At 39.1% G+C, this 27,024-nt stretch overlaps 2 protein-coding genes across 2 annotated transcripts; one reads left to right on the top strand and one right to left on the bottom strand.

The window, feature by feature from the left end:
- The first annotated feature begins 9,764 nt into the window (after nucleotides 1-9,764).
- On the top strand, nucleotides 9,765-12,161 carry LOC148066188 (heart- and neural crest derivatives-expressed protein 1-like). Its single transcript, XM_087807307.1, has 2 exons — nucleotides 9,765-10,727; nucleotides 11,909-12,161. The coding sequence occupies exons 1-2, from the start codon at nucleotides 10,245-10,247 to the stop codon at nucleotides 12,002-12,004; spliced, it is 579 nt and encodes a 192-aa protein (XP_087663433.1). The 5' UTR covers nucleotides 9,765-10,244; the 3' UTR covers nucleotides 12,005-12,161.
- Nucleotides 12,162-14,099: 1,938 nt separating this feature from the next.
- sap30l (sap30-like) lies at nucleotides 14,100-21,740 on the bottom strand. The gene is made up of 4 exons (XM_087807989.1): nucleotides 21,039-21,740; nucleotides 18,904-19,026; nucleotides 17,563-17,661; nucleotides 14,100-15,750 (listed from the first exon to the last, which is right to left on the bottom strand). Exons 1-4 carry the CDS (start codon nucleotides 21,222-21,224, stop codon nucleotides 15,622-15,624), a joined length of 537 nt encoding a protein of 178 aa, XP_087664115.1. The 5' UTR covers nucleotides 21,225-21,740; the 3' UTR covers nucleotides 14,100-15,621.
- Between the last annotated feature and the right edge of the window lie 5,284 nt (nucleotides 21,741-27,024).

Below are 27,024 nucleotides of genomic sequence, written 5' to 3'. Positions count from 1 at the left end.
CACATATACGGTTGATTAAATTTCTTGCAGTAGATTGAATATTGGAGATATAATGTATCGTGATAGTATTATATATCGTGGAGGAAATATCGCAAGAGTATTAACTCGTGCTTTGGTATTTCAAAGTACTTAGCTTTGCCTCACGGTGCTGAGTATCGTGATCAAAACTAGATAACGTGTGGATTTTTTCTGAAGGAAAACCAATAATTTGGAGAAGACACTCAACATAAGATGAATCCATGTGTCTTTTCCATTAAAATGATTGTTATCTGAAAAAAAAAGTACCGTTCAGGATCGAAGTGAAGGTATCGGTAAAAGGTGTCAAGTTAACATGAACTTAAGACAGATATCCTGACCTCTAACCTCCTTTAGCAATGATGCTTAGGATAAGAGTCTGGAAGGAAGAATGTTGGGAGAAATGTAATGAGGGTCATCGAGGAATGCAGTCAAGGACAGGTAGGGAGGTAAGGATGGTAACTCCTATAATAATGCTGATGCCTGCTAGTGACCGTCTTGTCTCTGGATTGTTAGGAATATACGAAGAAATTGAAGCGTTTTGTAACTTTTATCACGCTTTCAAATTGGAGGATCCTTACGTTGGTCCGTCTTGTCACCGTCACGTCTCCGCTCTCCACATTCCAGGCCTGAGTCTCTTATCTTTATTGGCTGAGGACGAGCAGAATGACCACAGTTTCTCTCAGACACCGGTGATCAGAGAGCAGCGACCAGACGCACAGATAATGCCTGATCAGCGGACATTGAAGGGATTGAAGAGCAGTAAAATCTAAGGTGAAGGACATTCAAGGAACCTAAACTGTCTCCAGCTGATAATCGATTGATTTGTTGTTTTATTGGTCGCACAGTTCGACACAAATCATCCGCACAAAACTGTCCAAAAACAGATCAATTCAATCCGAGCACTCACCTGTGGCCTTTGTGAACGCTCCAGGTGAGTCGTCAATGAGACACTTGGAGTAGAGCAGCTGCTTCTCTGAGTAAAACAGAGACGATGATATTAAAAACACAAACGCAGTATTAAACACCAATAATGCAGGAACATATAGTTACTCTGTGAAAAATGCTTTAAATATTAAAATATACAATAAACTAAACTAAAATAGATTCAGTGCACAACTCGTTCTGGTTAAACGAAAAGATTCCAAGAGTATCACAGCAGTTAAAAGTATATTATTAATATATTACAAGTGTAACAGATAACCATGTGTAGCATATCTAAATATAACATTACATGTTTAATTGATTTTATAGTCGGTATTGAAAATCGCAACAGAAGCTACCAATGGAAAACTCGTACCAAAATAAATGTATACATTTGAAATTAAAGTCTAACTAGTTCATCCATATTTATTAAGTATCTAAAACATGGAATCTTGAAAACAACAGAGTTTTAAGTAATATTGTATTTCAGATATTTAAAACTCATGGCCCCAGGGCCCAAATCCAGCCAGCCGAGTCACTTTATGTGGTCTACCGAATGATAGGCTCAAAATGTTAATCTATAAATAGGTCAGTTTTTAAGATAAGAAAAATGACACTACAAATAACACAGAGGTAAATCCACATTTTGTTTGGCCCACGACTGCTAAAAGTTTTTGGTCCCTTGTGTGATTGAGTTTGACACCCGTGATGTAGTTAAACAAAAACGTTGTGTTCATTTTGTAAAGTTAGCAGTTAGCAACCTCTATGCCAAAATTTAAAATGAATAAGTGCATTTTCGGCTTTTGGCCAAAAACACGTTTATCACCGAAAGAACTCGGGCCGAAACAAGATGATGTCACGATACCTGATACAGTATTCCTGTTAGAAACAGGGATGTATTATTGTTGTCTTCTTGCATTTAATCACACTAATAAATCAACACGGTACGCTTTGTGGATGGAAAGAAAGACTCAAAGAAACAAAATGTCTGTTTCTCTGCAGATATCAAGCGAAGAATATATTGCAATGAAATACAAAACACTATATATTAGTGAATAACTGAACCGGACTCACTTCTATGAACAAACTAACACAAAAAATACATTTATTAGCACATTTCTAAAACTTATAATGATCTTTTTCTGCTATATTTTCCACATTGTTTTTATTTATGCACCGACCCGTTTATAATAACAACCCTACAACTATCCAACATGTCAGGCAGAAGACAAGCTCACCTGTTCTGCTTATCTTGCAGCAAAATGTTCTGAATGCTTTTAAGAGAGTTTACAAACTTAAAAAAATCTTTCAGGAGACCAGTACATTACGGGCCTTTACTTATTAGTCATGAGTTTGGTTTAGTTTGACTACGAAACAGTTGAAATGTCAGTGTAGAATAAGAATGTATTTGAAGTCGTAATTACTTGATTTTACCAAGTCATACACTCAGCAATAGCCATAAAAAGGATGGTACAGATAATTAGCATAATACGTTATTTTAATGTTCGGATTTCAACGCTTTCCTTGATTTTCGGCCCTCATTTCGGTGCATCTCCAATTATTTTCCAAAGAATCTGTTCAAGTGTGGAGTTGACATCCTGGAGGAAAAACAATAATATTCATCACATGATGCTTTAAGTTAAAACGTTATTGAATGAGTTTTAATGATTTCTCCTGCACTATTAGTTACCTTTCCCATCATGCATCTGGGCCAGTTGAAAGTCTCACTTCGACATGACCCAGTTTCCTCACATTTCCCAGAATAAGGAGCCTTCAAGGCCAATCAAACCAAATGAGTTTAATTAAATTAGCGTGAGGACGACTGCGGTGGACAGTAAACACTCCTGCAGGTCTCTCCAACTTTTGGAGGAACTATTTATTTGAAGAAGTGGCGGATAAGCACTTGAAGAGAGTCTGCGTCTATTGAAACGTCCACACGTCGACACAAACAATCAGGAGGAAACGCCACTAACACGGACAAGATGGCTGACCCATTTTTTGAGCAGAAGCTAAAATGTAAAAGAGGGTTTTAACACGGCTCTGTCTCTCAACACCAAGAATGATATCTTGGGAATAAAAAGGAGAGAGGTGGAAGAACAGAGGATGAGGAGGAAGAAGAGGCGATGAGGGGGATGGTGGCGAAGTATGACCAGTGTTGTATTTCATCTCTGTGTAGTGGACGTCTTAATCGACAGTGTCAGGTTTTCTTTTCTGGGCTTTTTCATGCTGACACTGGAGGGAACATTTGAGTGGCAACTTCAGTCACATGAACATCGTATCACAACAGAAGATCCCGTTTCATCGAGCGTTTTCCAGAAATGACTCGTTTTTCACTTGTGGTTTTGCGATCAAAGGGTCAAAATCCAAATGCAACATAAAAAGGGTGTTAAACGGTTTAAGGTAAGAACTGAGTCACGGTACAAAAGTTTTTTTTTTTGAAAGTATATTTGTTCATATGTTCATTTTAATCAGAGAATTTCAATCTCGGTGTCTCACTGTGTGAGTCAACAGAGGCTCAGAACATCAACACAATCTAACAGAAACACACATTGACTTCATGTAACAAAAGAGTTGTGTTATGTTATTGGGCAGCCATGCTTTAAATGACATTTTAAAAAGTGGTGAAGCAAAATTGACTGAACTAAAAAATTATGTTTAAAAACCAGTGTATTCTTTCTTATACTGCGTACTATTGCACTTTCAGCGGTTACTCCAAAGGGATACTTCAATAATAAAACGATGAACTACTGTAGTTGTAATAAGACACAAAATCCAAAAAAGAAACGTAATTTTTCAATGTGAAAAATAAGTGTTCAGTGATGCATGTCGGGAAGAATTAGATTTAATGGTCAATTAAGAACAATTATAAAAAATTGTTTCACGTATTGAACAATAAAAACAACATTAACGATGTTTGAACTCGATATTTTCTATCCAGGAAAAAGCAGTTATAGCATGTTGTATTAAATTAAATTCACGACAACCGAGAAATATTCAGTTGAAATAGAAAACGTTCATTAAATAAGAGACATTCACGAACCTTGCGTCGTCACATGTGCGCAGAAAGAAAAAAAAATGATCAAGTTCTTTATTTCCGGTCGCACCTGCATCACATGCTTAATTGTGACATGCACCGGCCAAAATACCTACAAAATAAAGGTATCTGACTATTAACTTCCGGGTAATACGTTTTTAATTTTTTCAAGACGTTCAAGGAGACGCAAGTGTAATGATTGAGTAATAACACAACGTTTTGTTTCGATAATTTAGTTGTAACAAATAAACGTCAGTGTGATCACTTACGGCGCGCATCCACACGTATTACGGTAAAGAACAGCGTGCGCGTCTGCACCGCACTGCGCGGTAAAGTCGCGGCCCTCGGTGTATTTGTGCAGCACTTCAAAATCCCAAAGTGTGAGTTGGAAAATTGAACCCGTGGATAAATAAAGTCCAGTCCGGGGCCGGCGTGGATGCTCGGGAGTCCCGTGGTGCGTTCAAGTGCAGGTTCTCATTATGAAGAAAGGCTCCCTTCAGAGTGTTAAATTAATGATGCATTAAAGTGAACGCAACATTTTAGTGCGTGAGCGCAGAGGTGTTTAACTGTGATGATTACATAGTCGAGTGGTTCACCCTGCAGACAGACGCTTTTACGAGTCGATAGATTTTATATGAATATGAAAAAAATACACACATCGGGAGAATATTTTCACTGAAGTCAAATGTTCTAAAATTACTGTTTGAATGCAGGTCTCTGCTTGAAGACAGAGCCCAGCCTTCGTATTGCATTCTTCTTGATGGACAAGTCAGCTCTACCCCGAGCCTCTGCTGGATGACAGAGCTCTAAATAATCGCTAATATATAGAAAAACAGAATATTGTTATCATTAAAATGATCCAATCTTCCTCTATGTGGGGAAGCTGAGGCTCTACTCCAAGTCTTAAGCAGATGTGAGAGCTTATTTCACAAGTTCATTTCTAAGAAAAAATATTTTTTCTTTTTGAGGTAGACTTTTTTTTGTGCTTTTTTTAGTACAATATCTTTTTCTCCCTGCAGTTTCTCTCTTCCACTCTCTTTACTCACGTTTTTAAACCATTACATTTTGTCCAAAATTGTAGATTTGGGGCCAAACACGGTCAAATTGAAATACATTTAATAGTTGTTCAAACGAAACACCAAAGTGTATTTTATAAGTTTCTTCAATGTATTTTAAAATCAACTTAACTTAGTAATATTTAAGTATGGCAGCTATTTTGAATACTTGAGTTGTTCATTTGTGAAATTAGGGTTATTTTTAAATTTCAAAACTTAAATTAAGAAGAGATTATCACTGTTAATAAAAGTCAATTTGATGGAAGATGAGAAAGTGGATGTTTGTCCGAAAATTGTTTAACATGTTAAACATTTGTGGTGAACGTACGTACGGCAGTTCGTTTCAGGTTCAAATGTTTTCAGCAAATTCTTGTTTTTATTAAAACATATTAAAACTGTATTCAAAATTAAATAAAACAAATGTTAAAGTTAAATTCAAATAACATATTATCAAAGCTTATTAAGTTTGACTTTTTTTTGCGATGGATAAATGATAAAATATACATTTTATCCTTTTTTTTTTTTTTTAACAGGACATCAACAATTTTCTACAATCCAAATTCGTTGAACATACTGTATATGATATAAGTCGTTGTGTCGAAATTAGACCAGAAATATAAATTAACTAAAATAATGGAAAAAAAAAGTGTCATTCTTTCTTCAGTATTTTATCAATTTGTTTGAATGAAAACAAATTGACTTCATTACATCATACTTACAAAACATTATATAGTTCTATAAATATACATGCGACATTCTGATTGATATGATCTTTAATAACAATTGATTTATTGTTTTACGAACAAAAAATATGCGTCATTTTGTATCTCAATTCTCTCTGAAATTACATGTTGATTCATCCTCAAACCAATTGTGTCAAACGATTATATATAATATAGTGAACACTTTCAAATAGTTTTTTAGAATAGATTATAAAAAATAATTCGGGATTTAGTATCACGGACTTTAAACATTATTATATACATTATTTTACGAAAAAAAAATCAAAAACTAGGTCAATACGCTGAACGAAAACTGAACTAAAAAATTATACTAAATTTAAAAAATAATATTAAAATAAGATAACAAATCCTATGCTAACCACATGAAGATTTTTATTTAATTGTTATTTCATTTGTTTATTTTCAAATGTTAATAAAAGTGTAATCAGGTATTTTTAAAATTTTCCGAAAAGCAACTCGTTTCAAAGGTGGAACAGTCATAGAATATAGTATTTGGAGTCTAGTATTTTTTCTAAATATTTATTGGGTCGAAGAAATAAATACCGAACTGTTTTGAAATCCGTCCACTGGGGGCGACACCTCCTGATTTATGACTTATTTAGATAAGAGCAGGCCCCTAAACGCTGCAGCGCCGAGTCGAGGCCCCAAAATGTGATGGGATAATGTTTTAGGACGGAGATAAGACGGTGTGTGTGTGCGTGTGTGTGCGCGAGAGAGAGTGTGTGTGTCTGTACGAGTACATGGGAGCGGGTGTGAGTGTGTGCGCGCGTATGTGTGTGTGTGTGTGTGTGTGAACTGGTGTTGTATTTTCAGACAAGAATCAAAATGAATTAATCAAACATTTTCATCTATATTTTTACTGGAACAGTTTTCAGAATGAGGCACGAATGCATCGCGGCAGAAAGACAAACGTTGTTTTTGGTAAGTGTGAAAATAACTTTGATAAATATTGAGATCGCTGTGTTGCGTTCAAGGTACAGTATCTCGAGTTATAGTTCATTATATGTATGCCACTGTAATAAATGACCCGCTTAGTTCAATCTCATAATTTATCTTCGAGATTGAGCTCATTTATTTCCCACTCATGCTCGTGTGAAACATAATGTACTGCAACGACAAGAAAAATATTATTATTCTCAAAGTTCATCTGGAACTTTTACAAGACAATCCATCAAAACACAGAACGCATAAATCGTAGTCAAAGAAAAAATGCTATATAGAAAAACAACCTGGTGTGTGCGTGTGTGTGTGTGTGTGTGTGTGCAAAATCTTAGCACTTATGAAAAAACACTTCTGTCAATTATGTCATCAGATTTCAAAGAAACATCAGATTGTTTTCATGCGTCAATCTAGTATCAAAACCAATGTCTAGGCGCACAATAAGTCAATAAATGTGGAATAAAAATGCTTTAAATGCATCAATAACACAAATGTAAAGTTGCGGAGATGGCGTGCGATGAAAGGTAGGAAGGCATATATTTGTGATTGAAGGATACGTGTTTCTTGTGTTGAGTCTGTGTTTAATATACTATTTAAATAATAATAATAATAATAATAATAATTACCAGCTAATAAAACAGATACAATCTTTTCTCTCGTGAACATGGCGGCCTCTTTTGTCACTGAATTTAACGTCACTTTTAAGATTAAATTAGAAAAACAAACTCTCAAGTGTTGTATTTGACAGCTTAAATAAATCAGAGGTTTTTAACAAATTAAAGATATATTATTTTAATTAAATAATATTTCTTTTTTTTAATCAACTCTCATCATAAATCTTTTTTTTTTTTTGCCTGACCGGTGACGCATGCGCAGAAAGTCGTCATCAGGCCAATAAAGTTGTTAAGTTATTGCTGTGTCTCGATGAAAAAGAAGAAAAAAAAGTGGGTCAGAACTCGACAACAGTTACTGAATCACCTTGAGCTCCAGGTACCTGCGTCAAGTACCGTAAAAGCTGCGTCGATCAAAAACACATGCAGCGTCTAATCCGCAGTGGCGACCCCGAAAGTGGACAATCCACGCACGCGAGAGTCTGGGGTTCGGGTTTAAAAAAAAAAAATATATATATATATATATATATATACAGCATTATATTAAGGGTTTGTTTACATTTTCTATTTTTAATTACTGATCATCACAGAGTAAAGTTGCCTCGATAATGATGTTTAAAAACTAAATGTATTGTTAAAATACACGATGTGTTTTTGGCAGAAAACACTAAAACCATTTTTTTTAATTCAGAGTAAAAAGATATAGTTGCAAATATAATTAAAGCTGATGTGATTTTTCTTTCCTCAACATTTTATCAGGCGCTTCCCCTTAAAAATGCAATTGGCACACAAGTACACACACGTTTGTGTGTAAATAAAAACAAAAAAAGGACGTTAACATGACCATGTTCTTGGGTGTGTTCGTGCATCGTTGTGTTGTTTTACAGCAACGGTTTATATTCTCAACACGAATCGTGACGTCATTGTAGAACGCTCCGATCACACGGTATGAAATATCGCCTGTTATTGAAGGTAAATATTCTATTATTATCATTTTGAAAACACACCAGGTGTTGCTTCCACTCAATAGTAATAAAATAGAGTTTGACGTGAAGAGTGAGGATGTGTGTGCGCGCGCGATGTGAAGGAAAATATTCTTGACTTAATCAGAATATTATTAGAATTAAAAATAAGTAATAGTTACAATTAAATAGATTTGATTTTTCCACTTATATTTGTTATAATAAGAAACACAAGTTTGACATTAATACACAATTATTACCTATTAACAACATGACGATAAGTATATTTTTTAAACTTTAGTGCGCGGTTGTGTATATAAGTGTGTGTTTGTGTTTCCTTACATGAGAGCGAATTAAATCCGATGCACTTGAATGTAAGGATATGATAATTACTGATAATATTATTAATATAACATGGATGTTTTTTTTCGTGCAAACACTCTTGAGTAACGCTCGTGGTTGATTCCAACAGCAAGAAGCGAATATATGAAGGTTAAGTGTGTTTGTGTGTGTGAGAGAGAGAGAGAGAGAGAGAGAGAGGGAGGGAGAGAGAGGGAGAGAGAGGGAGAGAGAGGGAGAGAGAGAAGGTGTGCGGCGATAATAAACGAGTATTTGTCACGTAAAGGTGATTCCGGTGTGAAACGGGACATTTGACCGAGGGTTCGACACGTTTTTTTCCTTCTTCTCTGGTTGTCAGACTGCGCGTTATTTACGATATTTAGACTCAAGATCATCATTTAACGCACGAATAAAAGTCACAGAAGTGTAACTTATCTGCAATTTAGAGAACACAAATTAAAAAAGTTTGAATGATCAGAGAAATAGATATTTAAACACAATTATTCAGATTATCAACCACACAATCCCAACATGAGCCTTCGCGTTAAATCCGCGCTAATGTTGATATTTTTATTTTATTTCCTCTGGATGGCGAAACATGAACACATTTTACTGTCAAGGCAAAACAAACTAAGACAAAACTTAAACGGAGAAAGTACTTTGGAATACTTGCATTAATACTATTGCAGCGAAAAAAATGTTTATAGATGTTTACGTGCATGAGAGAGATTGATGAATAACTAACTATACGTTTGCACAAAAATATAAAAATCGTAAAACGTAAAACTTAAAAAGTAAAAAGCAATATAATACTAGACTGAGAGAAAATAAAAAACAATGTTTGGATCTGATGGAGTGTTTTTTGATATTGTATTTTCCTAAGAGAAATTAAACATGTATCAAGTTTAATAAAAACCGATTAGGATCAGAACGTGCACGTTAAATACAAACCGTGCGTACAGGCGAGTCAACATATACAACAAAAATAATGATGCGTAAAAGTATCTAAAAAAAAACCCCATCGAGTTTAAACATGTTTTTGTGCGTGTGTTTATGTGAGTAAGATATATAAAACAGAGGTTTAATACTCAAAAATAATTCGTGCGTAAAGTCGTTGCGTAAAGTTCCAAAAGCATTTAAAGATGATTAAAACCACTTTTGGAGATATTAACGTGTAATTTGTTGCATGTGCGAGTGTGTGTGTGCTCGTCTTTTTTTCTTTTTTTTTGGAGTGTGTGTTGTTGATATTGAGGCACGATGTCATTCCAAAAAAAAAACCCTTCTCTCTCTCCTCCCTCCTCCGCGCGCCATTGGCTGCGTCCTCCGCACGGGCGCCCGGCGCACATATAAACCCGGGGCCCTCACGCCTCCACGCGGCTCGAATTTCTGTGGGTGACTCAGTGGGATCGTCGTCACGGGTCCAGAATCGCCGGCGCGGAGCAGATCTGTGTGGATTACACGACCGGGGCCTGTTTTGTTTTTTTTCTTGTTGTCCCTCCAGCACCGATTTCTTTCCACGATGATTTTCCTTCTGACTCGTTGAAAAAAAGGGATTATAATCTGTCGTGTCGGTGGGAGATCCCGCGAACACAAAGGCGACCACGTCCTCCCCGCCGACCACCATGAACCTGATCGGGGGTTACCAGCACCACCACCACCTGATGCACGAGCCGTTCCCCTTCGTGCAGCGGTGCCACCAGGAGGCCCCCTACTTCCAGAGCTGGGTGGTGAACCACGGGGAGGTCCCGCCGGACTTCCAGCTGCAGACGCCGTACCCACCGGCGGAGATGCCGCCCGGGGGAGGTGTCGCGCACGACGCCCGGCTCGAGGGCCTGCACGTCGGCATGGGGAAGCGGCGGGCGTCGGGCCCCAAGAAGGAGCGCCGGAGGACGGAGAGCATCAACACGGCGTTCGCGGAGCTCCGGGAGTGTATCCCGAACGTGCCCGCGGACACCAAGCTGTCCAAGATTAAAACGTTACGCCTCGCGACCAGTTACATCGCCTACCTGATGGACGTGCTGGCCAAAGACTCTGGGGAGACCGAGGGCTTTAAGGCGGAGATTAAAAAATTCGAGAACCGGGATCTCAAACGGAAACGAGAGACGGTGAGTTTTTTTTTGAAGCGTAAAATATGACGTTCAACGGACCACGATTAAAGAATACGATTTAAAACTTCAATATTCTTAACCAAAGAAAGCAGACGAATATTAAGTAAAAACGTAAATCACAAGAGAACTTAATTTAAACTACAATGTATGCTAATAAATATGTTTATACCGAAAAAATTAATCTAGAAAATATCATTAGAAGTTTGATATTTATATCTCCCTTAATTCCAAAAAAACGGTTAAGGATGAGTTAGAAACATATAATTATTCTACACTTTTAGGATATCCAATTTATATGAAACATAAAATACAAATCCTTGTATTTCAAATTCAAACTCACAGTAAACGGTAAGTGCAGTTTTACACGAGTATTCTTTCCAATATACGTCAACAAAACATTTTATTAAATCACCGTCGTAAGTTTTTACTTTATTGCTTGAATAGAATTGATGATTCGAATATATATCGTTCAATATTATAAATATACAGCGCTGTTTTAAGATAGTAAGTAAGTAAGTAAGTAAGTAGTTTTTATTTGTATAGCGCTTTTCCAGACCAGGGTCACAAAGCGCTTACACAATCAAAAGAATATTCAATAAAGTATATACTTTGAATGGCAAGATAAAACTGATAACACAACAGGAGTTCCAGGAAATCAAGCTCATATCTAATTTAATTCTTGTATCGTGTACTGACCACAAACAATACTATGTTGTGTTTACACAACCCTGTGCAATACAAGTTTCCGATTCTGATATAATTATTCAAGCAAAAACGTGTTACTTTGTTAAACTAAATCAAAAACAGATGCTCGGCAAAATAGTTAAATACAAAAATTCACAACACGTGAAAATATATGTGTGTGTCAGTAGACACTTTATATAGTATGAGCAGTATTTCAATTAGTCAATGAATATAGTATTAAATATAGTTGTTGTAATATCCACATTTAAATGTGTAACTTAATAGAAATAGTACACTAGTAAAACGTGTCATACAACTGTTATAAACTGTTTTATTTCAAGTTAATTTTCGCCGCGTTTTAATGAGCAAGTTATTGAGTTACTAAGGATTAGAGATGGAGGTTTATTTTTTATAAATTCGTATCATAGATGTTCATGAAGAAGTTGTGCTTTTGTTGGACCAAACAAACGTGTGACTCACTGTTTCTCCCGCAGACTGACGGAGCTCCAGAGGCTCTGGGCGTCGAGAAGAAGGCGAAGGGTCGGACCGGTTGGCCGCAGCAGGTCTGGGCGCTGGAGCTCAACCAGTGACCCCCCATTTCTCTCTCTCGCTCTCCCTACTGGACCCCATAAAAACCTCCACACAGACTAAACATTCAACCACTGAGTGAGCGTGAACGCACCGCAGTGTGATGGGGCTTTTCCTACCGGACGTAAACAAACATGGACGCTTGTTTTTTCCTCGGTGTTTTTTAAGTATTCGTGGTGTTTGTTCGTAACTCTTCCGAAGTATTGTTGTGCAGATCATTTCAACGTGTCCCGCTCAAAAACACATTGTATTACTATTATTATTATAATAAATATATAGATGTAAATTGGCGCTAAAAAAAAATTCAAAATGGCGATTTTACGTTACGTTCATGGATTTAAGTAAATTTGAAAGATAACGGCCGCAGATCCTATATTTATATTGATAATTGCACAAAATTACAAGGATTTTTTTCGCCCCCAAGTAGACAGATATTTTAGCAAAAAAATCCTTTAAAAAAGTTAAGAGGTTAAGATGAAATTGAATTAAAAAAAACAGCATTTATTTTTTAACATTTAATCCGGAATATGTCATTCATACTTCACTGCCGCCCTCGCCTGTCTCACCTCAAATACAAATCCCTTTTTTTAATGACTTATCTTTTGCTTAAAAAAAGAGGCAAAGTTATACTCGAAGTTTATGTGCTCACGGAAAGTGTGGCTTTCCATTGAACACGTTTGCGCGTCATTTTTTAAAAATCTTATCTCTAATTCAAAACGCATTATTGCAATAGAAATGTCTCGCCGTGGTAAATTATAATTATTAGGAAAAACAATTATCTTTTGACCATTTCCCTCTTTAAAAGAAATAATTAAATAATGTTTTTATTCGATTTAGCTACCTTGAAAAATGTCTGGGGTCGCTGTGAGCACACTTATGCTTCTTAAAATACACAAGTGAATTTAAGTAAATAAAATATTAAGATTTCGAATCCTAATCCGACCTAGAATAATCGAAAAATAAAACAAACGAATTGTTATTATAATTATTAGAAAACAAGTCCATTGCAAAGTATATATTAAATATGGCCCTTTTTTTATTTCCGTGCTTTCTTTTTTAAATTCTAATATAAAAGCATTTGTTTTATTAAAAACAATATTATCAATTTAGGTATTTGAGCGAGATATGACGCAAAATAAAATAAAAATACTCGTACCTAAACACGCACCAACAATAAGTACACTACAATTCAAAGTATTAACAATGCAGCATTTTAGAAAAGAACGTTAACGGGACACACAATACAAATAAATCCTTCTAACGGGGTTAAACACACTTTTGGGGACGGACCGGATCTCGGGGTTATTTCTTCGCATTAATTTAAAAATATTACCAATGAGTGTTTTCCTGATGTTTCCTGCAGAAATGGACTGAGAATGACTGATCTACCTCAAAATTGTCACTGTCCGTTTGACACCGAATGTTCCCTGAAGGCACCACGTACAACAACACCAGAGTTCTATATATGAGGAGTATTTCTGTGGCAAATGTACATTAGATGTGAAGTTATATATAGTTGCGTAAATAAATGATTATTTTAAGAGTTGACGTGATGACGTTTTTTTGACTTGACCTGCTCGTGGTAATATTGTTGAATCTTTGGGTATTAATGTTCGTCATCTTTGCTTTTAGCAGCACTTTTCATTATTATTTTATTCCTTAAAAATCAATTTGAACTCAAATGAGGGACACGTGTTCAGGGAAATACATTTAGACTGAATTATATTGGATGATATTTCTAATAATTATGTCCCTCTTGCATATGTTGTTCGCTCTCGTTTGATGTTGATGTGGTCTTCATAAAACACAGTAAATTAAATTCCATGTTTGAATCTTTGAAATGACACAATCGCCGCTTTTTTTTTTTAATAGAACTACAAGAGATTAACCGATTCTCGCGTGACACCTAGTGGCCGTCGGCCGCAGCTACATGGTCATAAAAGATTTACGCGGTTGGCCTGGGCTCTTGTGGGGCCAATAAAACGCGTTTTTAATTTGTCGTCTGATGTCTGCATGGAGGTCACGTGACTGCGTTTGAGAACTTGTGAGGATTCTCTGACAAAACATGTTGCCGTCGATGAATAAGAAACCAACTGGTGTCTGTACAATACATTTATTGTTGTTAGGAGCGACAAGCAGCCATATTTAAATACAAATATACCAAAACAACAACGCGGGCCGATACAGACGCCGTTATTTACACGACGCTAACAAAGCTACGAGCAAAAAATAATTAAAAAAAAATCCAACAGACGGAGAAAGAAACTGGTGAGGAGGGTGAAATCAAATCGACACTGAACTGGCGAGTGTGTACGATTTCATGCAGTCGCCAACGGAGCAACAAGTCTCAGGTCATACCCAGCCGGTTCTCTGCTGCAACTCCATCGATCAGCAACACGTGTTCATGCAGGACGGACGGGCATCCGAGTCCAGATTAGAGCAAGAGATTTGACAAAACTAAAAGGACTGACTTAAAAAAAAAAAGACAATAAAGAGCAAGAAAGATCGAGAGAAGACACGATGAGAGGACAGAGACGAACATGTCAGGAGACAAAAGAGGAGGTTAAGACGGAGCCGGGAAGAGAAAGAAAAGAGATGAGAAGACCGACACGCACCTGGAAAATAAAATTAAAAATTAAACAGCATGGGAGCTTTGGCATGGCAGGGAAAACAAGGACAGGTGGGAAGATGCAGGAAACAATAGACAAATTAAAAAGGGGGGACGAGGTGCCAGCTCTAATCTGGAACAGCTACAGTTGTATCAGAAATGTAACGATCCTGCAGTTATTGCAGAAAACAAGAAGAAGTCACCATTGTTGGAGCTCAGGCTGGCATTCACACTAAACAATAATATGAAACGCGCCGAATATTTTGTCCCTTTAATAACTTAAACTAACAGGTTCCAACAGACGAGTAAAACAAAAAGGAAGAGTTAAGAAATGTAAAAATCCTTATTGACAGCCATGTGACGGCAGCCCGTGCTCTAAATAACGACAGTGTCTTTTAAAATGAAAAGAAAATAAAAGACAGAAAATGTAGTTAATAAAGTTTTGGTAAAACTATCTCCTCATTTATTCATTTAAAAACATCTCCCAGACCTAATGTTACAAATGTGACGTATGGTGTCGGCTTAAATATTAATTAAAACTAAAAGAAAACAGAGGAAGGAGTTAAGAAGACGGGCAACGAAAGACGACGAAGAGCTAGGACGAAACTAAAGAGAAAGAACAGATTAAAAACGGGAGTCCAGCCGATCAGCAAAATCTGCTACGTGCGTCTCCATGTCCAGAGACAGTTTTAGTGACATGGCTTCACCTGTAGGGGGAGAAGTCACCCAGGAGGTGGCGCTGCTTCAACAGTGTTGGGACAGCAAACAAAGAACGACGCCTGTTCGTTTGGCACAAACGTTAGTCCCCGCCGACGGCAGAGCGGAAAAAAGGCCACCGAGTTTTGGATCTGAGGTTCCTAGTCTTTGTGAGCCGAGAGATCCGGGAGGTCGCCATCAGAGATAAGTAGGTGGTCCGGGTGGGGAGTTCTCAAATGTCAATGTCTCAAACGTCCTCCGAGGGTCGCAGGAGTGCAGGTGGGGGCGGGGAGGGGGTGCAGGCGGGGGTACGGTTCAGTCCAGGGGCTTCCCCGCGTCAGTCTTCTGGTCCAGGCGACTCTTGCTGCTCTTCACCATGTAGATGAAGTAGGTGAGCGTCTCCTTCTCGTTCACCACGATGCTCCGGAAGTGACGACTCACCGTCTGCAGGGAGAGAAAACGCATGAAGGTGACAAACGGACAATATCGAGTTGACATTCGGAATAATGTTTGTTCACATCTTGTAGAATTTTACAATCAAATATTTTTCAACCAGTCAACTATGTGCGCCATGTATTATTATAGAGTTCATGATTTTATTACTGTTATTAAGGATGATGTGACGCTCAAGTATCATCCAAGTTTTCTGACAGAGCTAAAACTTTAAATCTTATTGACCTTAAATAATACAGTTACAGAAGTGTGCATATCAACTCCTGCTGTTAATGTGCATTAAAAATATATATTTTTCACTTTTTTTGATGATTTTTTTAAACTCATCCTCGGTGTAATGTTATAATTACTTCTGCAATATCTCCCCGAATGTCTACGTTGCCATTTATTACAGGTTACCTGACAAACAATTTCCCGAAGGAGACCTCCTGAGGGTTCAATAAAGTTCTACCTAACCTAACCTAAGAGTTGACAGATTCTTATGGTATTATAAAGATTGTTTCTGGCTCCACGCAGTGTCCAGACAGTGTAACTACAAGTTTGTGGACCCCTTAACTGTTTTATACAAGAGTTCAGCAGTTTTGTTTTTATTTTGCTTGCCACTTTAACAAATGATTTAAGAAGTTTAACTTCTACATTGCAGCTGAAAAAGTCAACTTTAAAATCAAAATTGTAGCAAGTTTTCAAACACATGATCAGAACAACATACGTGAACAGAAACCCATTACAAGTCTATTACGAATATGTGTGCGTTTATGAAGGCTGTTCCGTCAACTGGGGGCTAATCTCTTTATTAAAATGGATATACATATTAGTCTATGACACTAAAAATAACGGATTAAAATATTTCTAACCCCTAGTCGACATGAAGGCGAGTAATAAAAGGGGGGAATTTTATATTTATTTACATTTTTTATAGACTTTATTAATCCCTCTTCCAGTTCACAGCAGAAAATAGTTTTATAAAAACAAGAACAGGAAAAAAGAAACAACACAAACTATTAAGTTTATATGGGTTTAGAACTTCTCATGCTTTTTCGACAGTAACAGACTCCGGCTGGTGCACGGGTCGTGTCTGGACCGCCACGGGGTCAAGTCTTCCCTCGGAGTGACAAATCCGAGCAGAAACCCTGAAGGATCAACACATCTCTAACTGTAATTGGCCGGTCAATTAAAAAGGACCGGGTCGACCCGGGCCTCCCGCTGCTCCTCGGAGCGCAACACTGGGCCGCTTTATTAACGATGTGGGCGACTCGTTACGAGACGCCGCAGCAAACGTGGGGAAACGTTCAACTAAGGGCCTCAGCTCCACCCCCCCCTCCGACCTAAACAAAGCATACAGGAGGGTGCTGTGAGTAGCTGGACCCGACTTCACCCGTCAACTCCGCAAACTCGCCCGACGACCTGGGCTTGAGCAATTACCCGACTGGAACCCCGCGACACTGCGTATATCACCGTGAGTGAGTGATGGGGGAGCAGCAGGAGGCGCCACACCTCGTGACGGCGGCTCGGTGGCTCAATTACCACGACAGGAAACTTCACATCAGCGTGACGGATAAAGTGACTTTTCTTTCGGAGGAAAAACGAGTCGCAACAAGCCGACGATTGTCAAACAGGAATCGTAAAAATCTTAACTTTGATCTTTAAGTTGTTGCAAATAAATTTTGCTCAACTTTCGAAAATCTGGCGGCAAACAAGGCCCGAGGCCCGCAAAACTTTATTGACACAGCGTCAATGTCAAGGCGGGGATCAAACACACACACACACACACACACACACACACACACGCAGCTGTTTCCTCACCTCGGCCAGCTGAGCCTTGTTGAGTCCAGGCCGGGTCTGTAGCTTGTAGTGTCGCTTGTAGCGTCTCAGCGTGTTCACCTGCAGCTGAAACAGGTCGACCTGGAACAGAACAACACGACAAGTGAACACAGTGACCGAGCGTCTATTTTGCTGCTTTTAGCTTCCATGTCAGTGGTGTCACCACCTGGGGGGTAGGAAAGTGACGACACACTTAAAAATTAAAAGTTCTTTGTCACAGTATCATATAAATATTCAACAGCAGTGCTTTGATTTTTATTTTATTTATTAAAAAACAATTACCTTTAAATCATATTTAATTTTTTTTAAATCATTTTCATTTAATGGTTCTCATGAATAAAAAAAAGATACATTTTTTTATTTACATGCAAATATTAAGGTAGTATTTAGGGAAAATAAAATCCTGCTGATGACCAAGGATGAGAGGATACAGTCGTCTCATATTTTTTTTTTTTTTTTTTAGAATCCCTTATTAGTCCCGCAAGGGGAAATTCGGTAGTGCTTTTGACAGCCATTCACACATACTGATGGGAGTAGGCTGCACACTTGCGCCAAGTCTACCATCAGGAGCAATCAGGGTAAAGTGTCTTGCTCAGGGACACAACTGTTTGGAGCTGGGATTGAACCTGCAACCTTTTGGACTGCAGGCAACCACTCTACCATCTGAGCTATGTCGCCCCATTTTGGTAATTGTAAGTAAGTAAGTAAGTAAGTAATTTATATTTATAGAGCAATTTTCTAGACCAGGGTCACAAAGCGCTTAAACAATAAAATAAAAAAATACTCAAAAAAGATATACTAAAAAGATCAAAATAACACAGAGAAAAAGACAGGAGTCCCAGAAAATCAGGGAAAAACCTGCACGAATATTGAAGTCTAAAGCTAGATCCATCAAGCACAAAGAGAGAGGAAGATTGTTCCAAAACTTAGGAGCAACAGCCTGGAAGGATTTCTCTCCTCTGGTCCTGAACCGCGGGAGAGGAACAATCGGTAGATTCTGATCCACAGACCTCAGAGCCCAAGCTGGGGTGTAAGGCTGGATCAGATCACTGATGTAAAGGAGGAGCCTGACCATGAATAGCTCTTAAAGTAAGAACCAGAATTTTAAAGTTTATCCTGAAAGAAACTGGAAGCCAGTGAAGAGTTTTCAGGATCGGAGAAATGCAAGTTCTTCTACTTGAGCGGGTAAGAATGAGTTTTATTGTTGCCCCGGTTCTGGATCGTATCACCAGATTCTGCCTAATACACCCAAAGTCACCACAGATATAGATATATATATAGCTGGCTCTTCAAATCTATACTTGTTGCATTTGGTTAAGTTACCTCTGGAACCTCCACGTCGTGATCCGGGGACTCGCCACCATCATCGCTCGTCTTCCGCTTCCTCTTGTTGCGGACGCTCTGGATAAAATTCTTATGGAAGTCACAGATGTACAAGTGGCGCACCTGAAGGGAAAAAAACAAACAAGTCAGTGAATGATTTTGACACGCATCACCATCTTTTAAATGTAATGGCACATTGCATTACATTTAAAAAACGTCATAAATCCCCGCAAATCCAGCGCAACAGGAAATCAAAGCGAAGACTGACATCATGTTCAAGATCACAATGTACCATTCTCAGCTGCCGGCGTTCAAAATAACCCGCACATCTGAAGCCTGCCCGCTGCCACAGTGGGACTTCTGCATCTCCTGTGTCCTCCTCTGACCTTCCAGAATGTTCCCTGAGCCGAGACCGTGCGACTAGAGCAGACGTGCCTTAAGAAACCCTGAACGCAGCAGGACAGAAGATCTCTGCAGCAACATACCTTTATCTTTACAGACCAATCTCTCCATTGTTCTGTGGATTTATTTAAAGCAGATATAGACGACATCGCACTTGGATTACAAAACATTCTGAGAGCCATTGAACAGAACACGGGTTGCGCGTCACGGTTTAATCCTGTCAATCATGCCGGTCTCTCGATTCTAGTTCAAACATGGAGACGTGTGGACAGCGACTCTTGATGGCTTTGTTCTGGGAATCATCAACTCTGATACCATTATTAACACTTCTTTTTGAATAAAGGGAAGTTATGCATTTGCGAGTGTGGGCCGTGAAAGCACGACTCTAAGAGGATTGACTCATTCAAGGCCCAACTTTATGCACCACATTTAATAGATAAATCTGGTGACACATTTATCTGGAAAGTCAGTGGTTACAAAAAAGCTAATTTCCTGTAACTTAATAAAAAATAAAAAAATCAATAAAGTAGTTAAACAATTAATCACTTCAATAAACAAACTCATGGCAACGGGTCCTAACCACTGGACTAAAAATTGTGTTGAATTAAATATTACAACATGTTTTTCTGTTTTGTTTTTATAGGCGTTGGTTTAAATGCAGCTGGTTGTTTGAGCAGCAGCGGACAGGAGCCATAAAATACCATCAGAACCTTCGTAAATAGAGACAGAAAATTATTTTTGAGTTATATCTACCTCGAGTGTACGTCAATAAAACATTAGGTGGTTGCTGTTAACAGAAAAACAACTGACAAAAAGCTGAAACAAGAGGAATTAACCCACGTGGTAGGATGGAAAAAAGAAAAGTCAATAAGACAGTAAAGTCGAATCATATTTTGGTAATTGTAAGTAAGTAACTCATTTATATTTATAGAGCGCTTTTCCAGATCATGGTCACTAAGCCCTTAAACAGTCAAACCATTCTCAATAAAATATATACATAAAATGTCAAGATAACACAGAGAACCAGAAAATCAAGGAAAAAACCTGTGCAAATAAAAATGTCTTAAGATGTTTCTTGAAGGAGTCAATTGAATTGTATCGATTTGTATAACAAAACGTTATTTAACAGAAGTGAACGTCTTCTTTTGTGATCAGATACACCATTATGATGTTTTAAAAAGCAAAATATATTCGCATAGAACTCCTACTGAAGTCGCCATCATTGCCTAGTCATAGTGGCCAAAATAAAAACACGTACCTTCAGTCAACTATTTACTTAAAACATGTTTAACTTTTGTTTAAAATCAGAACAAAAGCCTTCACCTGCAACTTTTTTTCCCCCCTCATTGTTCGCAGCTACACTGAAACATCTCGGTTACTATGCGTGGAGTTTGACGACGGTTAGCTTCCCTAGCAACAGCCATTTTAGGAGGCGTCCAAACACGGGAGCTCCCCCCCCGGCTGTTCGTCGCGGTCACGGCCGAACCCACCTCCACCCGAGCCGGCGACGACAACAACAACCAGCACCACCACCACACAGGGGAGGGACGGCCGCTCGGGCTCCATAGGCATCCCCGCTAACCGGCTAATTAGCATTAGCTTGACAGCTATAGCCGGCGAACATTCCAGCGAAGCTAGCTTAGCCTCGAGCTAGCATGGAGGAGCCGAAGAGTCTCCTTTTCACCAACGTAAATAAAGAAAAAAAAAGTCGAATAAACAAAACGTTGACTCACGCTCTTGTCGATGTCCAGCTTGAGCTTCTTCTGCGATATGCTTTTCTGGATCCTTTTGCTGAAAGAGGCGTTTCCAGCCGAGCGGCCGCAGCGCTCGCCGTCCTCGATCAGACAGCAGCTCTGCCCGTAGAACGGCGGCGCCGGCGGTCCGTCATGGCTGTCCTCCTCCGTGCTGAAGCCGTTCATCCCGGTGTAGTGTCGTCGAGCGAGGGTCCGAACGAGCAAGAGTTATTTGGAGGAAAAGAAAAAAAAACAACTTTGCTCGTTCTTTCTGTGGACTATGACTAGTTACTGCGAACCGTCTGGGATGAAAAAAGAACCGGTAGCCGCGACTAGCTTAGCATCGGCTACATCCAGTCGCTGGCGCGTCCGTTTGACGGCGGGGGGGATCCCGGAACTGGCGAACCTTTATCGGAACCGGGATGCCATCCAGCACATTTTCCCTCCCCGGTGGATTCACAGCCACAAAAAGGCGAGCCGCGGCGACCGCAAGAAGAACTGCCTGTTAGCTCCGGTGCTAACACAGCAAGATGGCAACAGTCAGATCCCCGCGGAGGTGGAATCGGAACCGATGACAACGACCGCCGCGCGATAGTGAAACGCGTGGCGAGCGATAGTCGTGACGGAAGTCGTGGATTTTCTCCGGTTTCTGCTCGGATCGGCGGCTACACTGTCGCGACACTCTCCGCAGACAAGCTGGTTACAATGGACATGCTTGGAAGTTTGCCTGCCGCGCCGCGATTGGCTCGTTCTTTACAGAGGCGGGGGATTCTCTTTGAATACTCGGTTTCTATTGGATAAGGGACGCGTCAATTATCTCAATCGCGTCCCTTCCGGATATAGCGCGGCGTTGTATTCTGTGCAACAGGGAATGACATGAGGCGTCGTCTGGACTGAGAAGATCACCCACTTTGTCCAGCGGTTTTTCTGACGAATAAATATAGTTTTAAAACCTACCGAGTTGCAGTCGATGGAAGTAAAGTATAGAGAGGAGTAGAGCGAGTTGTAAGTACACAAATAAAAGGTCGCGCGACAACACAAACATGATAAAATAAAGTGGATTTTTCACGTAGACAATTTGTCACACAATATTCCAGGTACATAACCAGAGTGCTACAACTGTGGTGCATGTTAAGATATTTTAAAACTTGACTAAAACACTCTTTTCACACAGATTTACACTGAAAAACAAAAACGATGGAGTCCCAGAAGGGCCACAATTCCAAAAAAAATGCAGGTGCGACTAACACCCCTGAAACCAAAAACGTCAAAAACACCACAAAATGTCAGGATTTAATTATCACAAGATGTATCCACGTACTTTAAATTATTTAGAGCTACAAATATGATGGCGAGTGATTAAAAAAAAGAAAGAAAAATGACAAAGTTTAAAACGACGATCTGTAATTCAGTAGTTGAACGACAGATGACGACAAAGATCAAGAAAAGGGGAAAATAAAAAAACAGTGACAGTTTATGAACCAGAGTCTAGACCGTGACAGACCATCAACTTAAGAATGACTTGAAATAGCTCTGAGTCTTGGGACACAGATATGAAATGGGAAAGAAAATTCAAGGAATGGCTCGAATACTAAATCAAAACGAATTGTTCTGAACAGAAATCAAGCTGTGGATATATATACTGTATATACATTTTTTTTATTTATTATAAGCACGATCACTTCTCAACAGTTTGAAATTCAAATCTTATCTTCTAGGTAAAATCCCCAACTTTAAATATAATATCTTTCGTACTCAAGGGAAACGAGATGGATTTTCTCCAAATATAATTATGTCATTTAAATATTGAATTATGATACAAGCATCATTTGAGTTTGTTTGAAGAATGAATTCCAAAATGAAGACGTCTGCCGAGGTCGTTGAAACCTGCTTTGCAGAAATAAATCCTCTGTTGACGCTACAGAACATGGGTTGAAGGGATTGAACCACTTCAGTGAGATTTTTACTTTCGTAGACACACGCGTGAATAATGCAGCCGCCGCTTTGTTCCTCAGACACACGACAGTTTTCTGATCAAATATTCAATCTCACATCTGAAGCTTCAGGACGAGGGGATTTGTGTGAACAGTGTTCCGTTTTTCCACGTCTGACAGGAGCATTGTTTCATCTCACAGATGCTTTAAAAAAAAAAAGACAACAAAGCAAGAAGACCTTTCTGGATCAAGGCTAGTTTTAGCCAAAGGAGATTGAATAATGAAAAAGACCTAAAGATTCTTGAATTTCTTTCCACTTATAGCAGTGTTTTTTAAATCAATACAAGTCACTAGAAATGTGGTCCTTAACAGGAAATTAGACGCTAAAGCGAGTGTTTCTGTTTTAATTGTAAAAAGGCTATTTTTTTTTAGCATTTAGCAGTTTAAAAAATTCTCAAAGCACAAAAATATAATAACATCCTTCATGGGATCAATTTGATGGTTTTTGGAAATTCTGAGAATCCAACCATTATGAGCCCCTTAAGCCCTTGTGTTATCTCTGGGTCAAGGTGACCCGATGGCCTGAAAAAAACAAATCTGTTTGAGGTATCCTTTGTAAGCAAGTAAGTAAGTATGTTTTACAGACCAGGGTCAAAAAACAATGTGTAATCTCTTGGTCAAGGTGATCCGATGGCGGGGGGAAAAAATGGTGTTTGAGTTATCCCTTGTGTTATCGCTTGGTGAAGGTGACCTTGTGGCCCAAAAACAAATGTGTTTGAGGTATCCTTTGTTAGTAAGTAAGTAAGTAAGTATGTTTTATTTGTACAGCAACTTCCACAGACCATGGTCAAAAAACAATGTGTTATCTCTGGGTCAAGGTGACCCGATGGGGGGGGGGGAAAATGGTGTTTGAGTTATCCCTTGTGTTATCGCTTGGTGAAGGTGATCTTGTGGCCCAAAAACAAATGTGTCTGAGGTATCCTTTGTTAGTAAGTATGTTTTATTTGTACAGCAACTTTCACAGGCCAGGGTCAAAAAACAATGTGTTATCTCTGGGTCAAGGTGACCTGATGGCGGGGGGAAAAAATGGTGTTTGAGTTATCCCTTGTGTTATCGCTTGGTGAAGGTGACCTTGTGGCCCAAAAACAAATGTGTTTGAGGTATCCTTTGTTAGTAAGTAAGTAAGTAAGTATGTTTTATTTGTACAGCAACTTCCACAGACCAGGGTCAAAAAACAATGTGTTATCTCTGGGTCAAGGTGACCCGATGGCGGGGGGAAAAATGGTGTTTGAGTTATCCCTTGTGTTATCGCTTGGTGAAGGTGATCTTGTGGCCCAAAAACAAATGTGTCTGAGGTATCCTTTGTTAGTAAGTATGTTTTATTTGTACAGCAACTTTCACAGGCCAGGGTCAAAAAACAATGTGTTATCTCTGGGTCAAGGTGACCCGATGGCGGGGGGAAAAAATGGTGTTTGAGTTATCCCTTGTGTTATCGCTTGGTGAAGGTGACCTTGTGGCCCAAAAACAAATGTGTTTGAGGTATCCTTTGTTAGTAAGTAAGTAAGTAAGTATGTTTTATTTGTACAGCAACTTCCACAGACCATGGTCAAAAAACAATGTGTTATCTCTGGGTCAAGGTGACCCGATGGCGGGGGGAAAAATGGTGTTTGAGTTATCCCTTGTGTTATCGCTTGGTGAAGGTGATCTTGTGGCATAAAAACAAATGTGTCTGAGGTATCCTTTGTTAGTAAGTATGTTTTATTTGTACAGCAACTTCCACAGACCATGGTCAAAAAACAATGTGTTATCTCTGGGTCAAGGTGACCCGATGGCGGGGGGAAAAATGGTGTTTGAGTTATCCCTTGTGTTATCGCTTGGTGAAGGTGATCTTGTGGCCCAAAAACAAATGTGTCTGAGGTATCCTTTGTTAGTAAGTATGTTTTATTTGTACAGCAACTTTCACAGGCCAGGGTCAAAAAACAATGTGTTATCTCTGGGTCAAGGTGACCCGATGGCGGGGGGAAAAAATGGTGTTTGAGTTATCCCTTGTGTTATTGCTTGGTGAAGGTGACCTTGTGGCCCAAAAACAAATGTGTTTGAGGTATCCTTTGTTAGTAAGTATGTTTTATTTGTACAGCAACTTCCACAGACCAGGGTCAAAAAACAATGTGTTATCTCTGGGTCAAGGTGACCCGATGGCGGGGGGAAAAATGGTGTTTGAGTTATCCCTTGTGTTATCGCTTGGTGAACGTGATCTTGTGGCATAAAAACAAATGTGTCTGAGGTATCCTTTGTTAGTAAGTATGTTTTATTTGTACAGCAACTTCCACAGACCATGGTCAAAAAACAATGTGTTATCGCTTGGTAAAGGTGACCTTGTGGCCCAAAAACAAATGTGTTTGCGGTATTCCTTGTGTTATCTCCGGGTCAAGGTGGATGACCCAGAGATAACGCAAGGGTTAAAATGCTTCTAGGGCTCGGGTCTTCAGTTTGATACAAGGGTTAAATAAAGAAAATGTTAAACACAAAATATATTTTTATCTTACGTTTAAAGACTTTTCCAAGTCGTGATTTTGCGTCTCAGGTAGATTAGCATTTAGTTTATAGCTAACATCTAATAAAAAACAAAAATACAAGACTTGCGATGCGGCCCACGTGACCCGCTTATCTCGGCGCCGTCGTAGAGGGAACTCAGGAGCAAAACAATTAAGTTTCAAAAAGTCAAAAAAGTCTGGTGTTCATCGGGGGCTTAGATCTCGCTTCTCATCTTTTCCTGCAGCGCTGTGAAGATCTTGATAACGAAGATCTGTTCTGCTCTACTTTCCCGCGACAGAAACTTTCCCTACTTGTTTTCCACAGATTCTTCTCCTCCTCCTCCTCCTCCTCGGTCGGTTTCATAAAACCGCGTTGCCCGCTGACCCGGGGGACGAACACAACAGCCCCCCAATTTAGCGACTCTATAGGCGGATAAGGAAGCACTCGGTCTTATCGAGGAGGCGCAGACACCCACTCTGTCACATTGTCTCCGCTCACATGATTTATTCCCAACAAGTCGCAGAGCTCTCGGGCAGATGTGACACAGCACTTTATGAAAAACCGCAGGCCCGAGAAGCACCTGCACCTCCGCTGGAGAGAAAGTGCCGCTGAAAGCCAATTATCCCGCCTGTCACACGGGGGAATGGAACGTTTCCAGCGGCGTCTACTTCTGCGACCAGACCCGGAACAGGGGTGACTCTTCCTGGGTGGAGGTCTGATAATCCGTCTCGGCTCTGAAACCCCCCGAAAAAGATCACACAGGGAGGAACGTCAGGGTGACTGGCACAGTTTAAGGAGTGACTCAGCAGATTGTTGATCGACTCTTCAACCTCTCGGTGATTGGATTTAAAGTTCCAAACCTTGTTCGTGGAGCAGCTAACAAGAAGGAATGACTCAACTTTGCAATACAAACCTGCTCAGAGACAAACAAAATCTTTACAGAATTTAATTGTTTATCCTTGTCGCAAGTTAACTCTTTCTTCCTATTCAATTATTTTCTACTATTGTTTAAAATATCTATCGGGCTAACTAGAAGGATTTATGACCGTTTAAGATTAGATGAATGGTAACTTATATCAAGGTTTATAATAAAGCTATTCAACTAAAATTCACTACTACTATTTGCTGTTAAATGTTAGGCAAACAGATTAGAATTAGAAACAACTTTTAAAGGTCAACTAATGTAAAACACTAACTCTGCTGACTCACTCACATGTTTAACATGTTGAAGTCTCTCCAAGACTCCAAGTCTCTCATCATGACCATGTTTTGAACTTATTACTTCATAAAGTTCTCCCCCGTCTGAAATCAATGAGGGGTTAAGAGGGTTTCCTTGGTTAACATAATTATAATAGTTGATGGATGGATGAATGGATAAATTTATGTATGGATTGAAATGATGGATGGATGAATGGATTATTGAAAGGATAGACAGATGGATAAAGGGATGTGTGGATTGATGGATGGATGGATTGATGATTGATTGAGGGATAGATCGATGATGAATGGACAGGTGG

This window comes from Callionymus lyra, chromosome 14 (assembly GCF_982586985.1).
Source record: "Callionymus lyra chromosome 14, fCalLyr1.hap1.1, whole genome shotgun sequence".
Lineage (NCBI taxonomy): Eukaryota > Metazoa > Chordata > Actinopteri > Syngnathiformes > Callionymidae > Callionymus > Callionymus lyra.
This window is presented reverse-complemented; position numbering and strand designations above follow the sequence as displayed.

Coding starts and splice junctions, on each gene's coding strand:
- sap30l (XM_087807989.1), bottom strand. CDS start 21,224: ATGAACGGCTTCAGCACGGAGGAGGACAGCCATGACGGACCGCCGGCG. Junction 19,027..21,038: donor AGCTGGACATCGACAAGAGC/GTGAGTCAACGT, acceptor TTTTCCCTTCAG/GTGCGCCACTTGTACATCTG. Junction 17,662..18,903: donor ACGACGTGGAGGTTCCAGAG/GTAACTTAACCA, acceptor GTTCTGTTCCAG/GTCGACCTGTTTCAGCTGCA.
- LOC148066188 (XM_087807307.1), top strand. CDS start 10,245: ATGAACCTGATCGGGGGTTACCAGCACCACCACCACCTGATGCACGAG. Junction 10,728..11,908: donor TCAAACGGAAACGAGAGACG/GTGAGTTTTTTT, acceptor TTTCTCCCGCAG/ACTGACGGAGCTCCAGAGGC.